Source organism: Parasteatoda tepidariorum, chromosome 4 (assembly GCF_043381705.1).
Source record: "Parasteatoda tepidariorum isolate YZ-2023 chromosome 4, CAS_Ptep_4.0, whole genome shotgun sequence".
Taxonomy (NCBI): domain Eukaryota; kingdom Metazoa; phylum Arthropoda; class Arachnida; order Araneae; family Theridiidae; genus Parasteatoda; species Parasteatoda tepidariorum.
The window spans coordinates 101,904,417-101,912,709 of record NC_092207.1 but is presented as its reverse complement, the minus strand read 5'-3'; the positions used below and the strand labels follow the sequence as shown (position 1 = coordinate 101,912,709).

The 8,293-nt window shown below is 32.9% G+C and overlaps 1 protein-coding gene across 3 annotated transcripts in view; it reads right to left on the bottom strand.

Annotated features, from left to right (window-relative positions):
• LOC107438826 (glucose dehydrogenase [FAD, quinone]-like) overlaps window positions 1–8,293 on the bottom strand; it is a 34,445-nt gene that overhangs the window by 6,265 nt on the left and 19,887 nt on the right. For 2 of the 3 annotated variants that reach the window (XM_071180290.1, XM_071180289.1), the window contains 4 exons: window positions 6,203–6,370; window positions 5,358–5,508; window positions 4,720–4,868; window positions 3,061–3,238 (listed from right to left, as the gene is read on the bottom strand). In XM_071180290.1, coding sequence (XP_071036391.1) covers window positions 3,061–3,238; window positions 4,720–4,868; window positions 5,358–5,508; window positions 6,203–6,370 — 646 coding nt within the window. Of the gene's footprint in view, window positions 1–3,060; window positions 3,239–4,644; window positions 4,869–5,357; window positions 5,509–6,202; window positions 6,371–8,293 lie in introns of all 3 variants that reach the window. The other variant, XM_071180288.1, reaches the window with a different exon arrangement.

The window sequence follows — 8,293 nt, the reverse complement described above, 5'->3', positions numbered from 1 at the left end:
ATTCAGGGTGATATATATATATTTTTTTTTTTGCGGACTGTACAGCTTAAAATAAAAAACGAGTCATTCTTAATATTTGTTTACGTTAGATTTTCATGCACTGACTCTTACGAACTTAATGGTCAACAAGATAAGCTTTAAATATNGATAAGCTTTAAATATGTTAACTAATTAGGGACGATGATACTTTAAGTTTAGAAATCAGACATAAGAACGTACTTTCTCTTAATCATTATTTTTCTTCTTCTTTCTTTTGCCTAATTCTACATGCCGATTTCGCCCAGCACAGTTATAAATTTTCGGGAAAAAAATACACGAGAATCTACCGAAAATCATTTATCAGGTATTTCAAATAAAACTACAGGGAATTAAAAAAGTTTATTTAAAAATAATGAAAAACATACAAAGGAGACATTTTACAGAAATAATCTAAGCAAAACGTTGTAATATACTTCAATTAAGCTCTTTTCGGCTTCAAAACTTTAGAATAAAATTCGAACCATTAAAACATAATCGACAATGTACAATTCGATACAGCTTTGGGGGGAACCGAACCTCAACTAAAACCGTGGTAGGCGAATACTACTGATGAAATGTGTTGAATAATCCCCTTAAAAAAGTGAACTGGGGAAAACTCTCTCTAACGAGAAACTCGATTACTGAACTTTTGAACAAGAACGTACGTAATTTGGATTAGATTCTTGTTTATTGTGTCTTCAACAACAAGTTTAAGATCATCAAAATATAAAAAATACTATTTGGATCGATTTAATGTAGGCCATAAGGATCGCTTTAAATCAATGGGTCCCAAACTTTTTTGACCCATGGACCCCTTTTTATAGTCAAAACTTGTCCACGGATCCTCAAGTGAAAAACCGCATATATGTACGGTAGAAAAATTACAAATTAAAAAAAAAAACATTTTGTTGAAGAACTATTTATTGAAATTATACCTTTTGTTTAAAATAAAATTTAAAAAAATTTATTACTTGGATGAACGTGATGAGATTTTAAGAGTGTAGTTATGTCTGGCTCAATGTTTGTGAGCACTAATTTCTAATCATTTATTTATTAATAGCCGCTTAAGGCGACCAGCTGTCCGCCACGCTAAAGGTTTTCAGAAATAAAGTTTTTTAAAACATAGCAGGAAATCTGAAGATTAGTGAACAATTAAAGTGTTCCTGTCCTGTAATTTTGTCTTCATATCCAGATGAACAGCGACAAATATATTAAAGCGAAGCGTTCTATTTACGTATCGAATATGTTGCCACATTTTTAATACAAAAGTTAAACTTTTCTCCACTTTGATAAATGTAAACTAATGCGAACCTTACAATTAAATTATTAATTCCTTCGTATATTATTGGTTCAAGTTGTCGAAATTTAATATTTCAATTGTAAGGTTCACATTAGCATACATTTATAAGAGATATGCATTTTTTAATAGTTTTTTTAATGTGGCTCTTTGAAGACGAAAAAGCATAGATTTTCTTACAAAATGACTGATAACTAAAAAACTAATCCAAATTTTTGAAAAAGAAAAAAAATACTTCTTCATTATGTCAAAACACAATTATGTGCCGAGTTTCGTGCCTGGGCGAGGCTTCTGGGGCGATATATTGTGATTACAGACGGACATACACACAGCTGCGTTTACTATTATTATGTATAGATTATTATTATTATTTTTTTGTGATGATGTGGTTCATTACGGCACTGAAACTGAGAGAACAATATCCTCTTCCCAAGTTTTGTTTATACAGAAAAAGTTTTGCAACAAACGCAGTTTTACGATTTTAGTTTTGATTAAATTTAATTGGTCATCTTGTAATTTCAAATTAGTTTCGTTAAGTTCGGTAAAAAAAACTGAAAATACATTCGCTGCAGCTTGTTTTAAGTTAGCCAGAAGACCTCGGTATCTTCCTACCATTGCCGGAAAACCGTCAGTAGCTACAGAAATGATATTAGCCAAGGGTTAGCTTTTATTTCAGTCAATAGCGTTTCACCTTTCGCATCGCTTTTCAAACATTTAGCAAATAACAATTCTTGGTAAAATTTTTATTCTTTTACAAATCTTACATAAGCTAAAAGTGAAAGCTTTGTTTCCTGGATAAGTGGGCTCGTCCAGCTGTATAGAAAATTCAGATATTTTATGTACTCGCATGAAGAATTTTCGACGCACAGAGATATTTTGTCAATCCTTCTTTGTACATTATTATTACTCCGTGGAATTCTTTTTGCAATGTCAAAAGCTGGTTTGTGTAACCCGGTGAGTATTATCTCACTTGCAGCTAGTAAAATAAGTTCGTCAATAGTGTGAGGCTTTCCGAACTTTGGAATCATGTAATATATAGAAACATGCGAAACTATGAGAAACATGCAATCCATCGTCACCTCGCTTAAATGTTGTCCCTTTGAGTTGTTGCAGTGTTTTCAGATATTTTTCCTTGACTGTTTAAAAAATAGTTAAATCCTTATCTTTTTTGACAATATGGATTTTTATAAACTGTTCGTTAAGCTTGGAATGTTTCATTGAATCGCTTGTTATAGTTTTATTACATAGAAGACACATATTTAAAGTACTATTTCCTGAAGAAATAAAGACATACTTCAAATTTTCGACACTGTATTTTCGGAGTTTTTTCTTCGACGGTTATCTCTCAAAAAGAGAGCAAAAGATATAAGAAAATTTGTAAATAAACTGTTTAATTTGTAACAAACCACTGTTAATTATTATAAGCACCCACCTTTATTTATAGTTTAATTAGGACGTAATAATTGCTATTATTTTATTTATCTTAATTTCCATAATAATAAAAACCAATAACAATTTTATTATTTTATATTAAACCTCACGCGGACCCCCTGACGCTGTTCAGGGACCCCTAAATCAGTTTTTGTTTTTCACGGATCCCCTGAATGGTACCACGGACCCCTAGGGGTCCATATGAACCACTTTGGGAAACACTGCTTTAAATAAACGTACGAACGAATTTTGTTTGTCGAATTTCCCACTGGACGTATTTTTTCCACAGAATGTAACGTTGAAATGATACGTACCTTCAACGACAACTTCAAGATCATCGGGATGTGAAAAATACATAGGATTAATATTAGGTGGATCGTATGGATTGTTGGATCGAAGCGTCACTTTTCCTGTTCCTTTGGGGTGAACAATTTGAGAGAGGCACAAATAGAAAGGTTTGTTTTCATATGGTCCAAAATAAGACTTGAAATACTGTAAAAAGGAATAAAAGAGGTGTAATAACTAGTTTATTGATTTAGTTGCTTTGTCAAAAATGAACAGAAATGAAAGAGATGCACATTAGGTGTTAAAATTTATGTTTAGGTTGAGGAAAAACAGAAACAGCGATCGAAATCTAATGTAAAACAACTAAGAAATGTAGAACTGAAGTTACTCGTAGGAAAAATATTCTCTTGCTATTACAGAAATTGCTACTGATGTAAATGTTAACCGTAACAATAATAATTGTTACAAAATCATATTATTTTATTTAAAGAAAATTACCTGTTCTTAAACGATGACTACTAAGAATCACTACTGAGGCGGTATAGAAGCTACCGGTCATATTTTTTTCAATATTAATATTTTTCATATATAATAATTAATATTTTTTTGTTGGAACGATGCAAACGTTTTGCGTAACCCCGATTAATATCAAGAAATCAGTATATTATCGTTATTTATTACTTTAAGAAAATGATAGTTCTCAAATTATGACTATTGAGGGAGGGGGAGCGGGTGCTGCCACTTGGAAAAATATTTAAATGTTGCAACGGAAATTACTACGGATGCAAATGTTTTGCGTAACTACGATTAATGTTAAGAAATTAAGTTAGTACCGCTATTTATTACTTTGAAACAATGACCTACTCTCAAAATGATGTTGTTGGAAGGGGAGTTGGAATTGATACTATCACTATGAAAAATATTTACTTGTTGCGACAAAAATTACTACGGATGGGCGCAGAGTGGTAGGTAACAGAAACAACTATCCACTTGTTACAAATATGCATTCACTCGATTTTTTTCTAACCATACTTGTGTGGAAACCATTTCATAAATCGACCTCTTTTTGCGACTGGGTATTAATGGCTGTCATTTCTTTGAAGTTTACCAAAAGATTTTGATTTATATTTGAAGTGATTGCAAAACTTTTGTTTTACTATTTCAGTTTTAGAATTCTTAAATTTTATTTAGAATTACTTTAATCGAACATATGAATAAATTAAAGCATGATATTCGATTTATTTAACCGATACAACGTAACGAACAAATCTAGTCCGATCTCATAATCTACTGCAGCCCAATCTCTCAATCTCGAACCAGCATCACAAGCGCACTTTCACCAAACTTGATACGACCTGAACAAATTTTTTTAAATGGTAGCAAAAAAAATATTAGGGAACATATATATGTTTTAATTTATTCATATCTACAAAAAAGTTTGAGAAACCACTGAGTAACTTAAGTTACCACTCGTTGATTTTTTTTTTCAGGTCAGAACTTGATTTTTTGGTAGAGGGAGAACTCTTTTCTGAAAAAAAAGGGTGCAACGCTGAATCAGTTAAGGTCAGGCGAAATAAAAAAATATTTCTACCAACAAATGATTTTTCAATTACCACTTCTTCTTCACTACCACTTGAGAAAACCATAGTTGGAGAGCAAAAGTTGGCGTCATTTGGGTTAAAACTTACATCAGGCTTCAATCTCATCTGAGATTGTATAGGTGCCATAGCTCCTTCCCAAAAATACAACTGATGATCAGGGTAGTCGCCTGGTGAATCGTGTCCTTTTCTGTCCAGAAAAGCTATAACTGAAACACCTTGCACCGATGTTAACGGACCTGCAAATATGCACATTCATTTCAGAAATTTTTTACTGTTTACATAAGCGAAATATTGCTTCCAGACATTTACAGGAAAACATCATTATAAAACCAAACTTAAATATAATTTGGAGAGAAAATTTCATATTAATATTTTTCCTTAACTACACGCAAAAACTAAATGGCAAACTGGAAAGAAAAAAAATGAAGCGCACTGATTTTTTCAAAGAATTTCAAAAATTCACTGTGACAGTAAAGATCTTATTTTTAATTTGGAATCTAATTTTCGTCAAAAACCCTTGTGGGAACTTTACTACTGACTGGTAATCACGAGGTGAACTTTAAGTGAGGTGAGAGCCATTCTCGTGATTGTTAGAGAGTAACAGTTTTTTTCGTTTTCTCGAAAAACTAGTAGGCCAATGATAATTTTCTGATACTTTCTTATAAGTCTCAAAATGTCTTAATGTCTTTCTTAAAGTCTCAAATGTTTTCCGTTGGACAGCTTACCTGTTTTTGATGTAATGTAGTCATTAATGTTTGCTACACTTTCTAGTTTCTTTTGTAGAGGAGTAAAAGTGCTATTCAACTCAAAACCAATTACTGTACCCCAATGATCTTGTAAATTCTTTCCCACTGGTAGATTAGCGTGGAGTCGAATCTATAAGAAATTACCAATACTTAACAATCATAAATGTTAAAAATAAACTGGTTTTTGCCAAAGAGTGACATTTTCGGTACTTTTATGATCATTAAAACATTCCAAAATATGACAAAATATTCTTACTTCTATTTAATCTGATCTTATAACTCAATCTTGAACATTACAAAATATTTCGCATCATGTCGTCATGTTCAACAATAATGTTTTTCCCCCCTCTTCTCCGAGATACAAACAACCCTAATTTTCTTTTGCTGCGAAGCAACTACTATACGATTTAGAAACTTGAAAATATACAGAGAGCATGATGGAATAAAAAAATTTAACACTCGATTATGAATTATAATTAATTTTCGAGAACAATAGACTACTGAACTTGTAATAAAAATTATCAGAAATATCAATCTGCATCACAGAAAAATGCTAATACAGAATCAAAATTCGACGTGCTATTCGTGAATTTTATAACGATTTTTTTTTCGAAATTCGATTTTTTTTCTAAATTGTTACAGTTTTAAGTTTTTTTGGGGGGGGAAATTTTCTCACTTTTGTCTTTGAACAATGTATGTTACATCTATCTTGAATTTTCTCGGCATGACTTTTTAAAATTGAAGTGGAAAGGAAACACGTTAAATTATAATTCATATTTTTGTCATCTGCATGTCGTTGCCCTTTGAACTATATATTCACTTACTTTGTGTTTCTTTAATTCTTCCTGAGGGCCGATCCCTGAAAGCATCAGAAGTTGAGCAGAATTAATTGTACCAGCAGAAAGTATCACTTCCTTAAACGCTCTCACATGTCGACTTTTTCCTTGGAAATCAAACTCAACTGCTCGAGCTTTGCTATTCTCAATAATTATCTAGAGATTGAAAAATAAAGATTTATTGCCTTTTTATGGATGCTTAAATGAAATTAGAATTTTGAAAATATATCTACCATAACGGCATCTAGTTTTGCCATAATTTGTGTGGAATTTAATATTTTGAAGGAAAAAGTAACATTTGAAGGAAGAAAAATAAAATTAGTTTTTAAAGGAGAAAATAGTTTCTTCTTGATTTATCTGAACTCATTTTTCTTCTGTGCTTAAAATTTTAACTTACTGATCCAGTTGAAAGAGAATTTGTCTTACATTTGATATTAAGAAACATTTACATTTAACTCCTTATTTGATAATTAGAAATTAAATTTTAGTTAGTAAATTTTTAACTATCGCAACCCAGGAAGATTGCTGTGCAATCCTATAGGGTTTATTCGCTACTCAGTTAAACCCATTTAAAATGTGTTCTAGCATAAAAATTTAAATCAAGTGTTAAAATCCTTAAAACTAATATTCCTCTTTAAAATTTAAATAATAGAAAGTTTTAAATTGAGTTAAATGACATCCCTCATTAAGTATACTTCCCAAAAGAATTTTCTTCTTTTTCCCAGAAGAGAGTTGCAGAAAAACTATATATTTCGGATGTCAACAATTAAATCATTCATTTTTACATCAACGCTTCTCTTCGAGCATGCTTTCTTTTTATTATGCTTAAAAAGTGCGACTGCATAAGTATAATTAAAATTTTATTTCGAAAACTTTGTTTATTAATATAAACTATTCGCTTTTAACTATTCAATTCTTTCTAAATTTTAGCTCAGATTGTTTCAGCTTTTCGTTGTCCACTCGAAAAAAAAATTGTCTTTCCGAAATTCGCAGTCGCCATTAATATATATACAGGGTGTTTATAAAGTACCGGACCCATTTTGATGTTTAATAACTCATAAAATAATAAAGATAGATTAAAATTAATAACATAAATGGTTAAATAGACTCAAAAAGTTTCATGACCCTTGTCAATGAACTTCCACGTGTGCCCCCTTAGTCGCACGGAGAATATCAAGTCGATAGTCAATTTCACGCCAGGTAGCGGCAAGCATGTCGGCGTTTCTATGAACCACCGCAAAATCTGTGCTTTCTCTTGTGGTGTATACGTTCTCCTTAATATCCGCTTGAATAAAACATCACATAGAAAAGTACTGCATAGAACAAACACATCAAAAGTAAACATAACATTACAATAGTTGCCAAAAACAAAGGGCAAGGCTGACTCAGCCTTTCATCCCTTCAGTGGGTCGATAAATGAGTACCAAGCATGCTTGGGAACTAAACACGGGGGGTTCCGCTTTCGGCTGACCACCTGACCGGAACATCTGCTCCTGCACCCCAGAGCCCAAGGTCAAGAAAACTGAAATGGGCACAGTAGGCCTTGGCCCTCAAAGGCTGTCTCGCCGCTGAGTTTAGTTTTAGTTTATATATATATATATACACTGAAGAGCCAAAAAAAACTGGTATACCTGCCTAATATCGTGTAGGGTACCCGCGAGCACGCAGAAGTGCCGCAACACGACGTGGCATGCATTCGATCAATGTGTGAAGTAGAGCTGGAGATAATTGACATCATGAATCCTGCAGGGCTGTCCATAAGTGGAAGTAAGAGGGGGCGGAGATATCTTCTGAACATCACGTTGCAAGGCATCCCAAATATGTTCAGTAATGCTCATGTCTGGGAGTGGATCCAAGAGCACTCTCCTGAATTTAGACACTTCCGCTGGCCACCAAAATCTCCAGACATGAGCATTACTGAACATATTTGGGATGCCTTGCAACGTGATGCACAGAAGATATCCCCACCCCCTCTTACTCCCACTGGTTTATGGACAGCCCTGCAGGATTCATGGTGTCAATTATCTTCAGCACTACTTCACACATTGATCGAATCCATGCCACGTCGTGTTGCGGCAC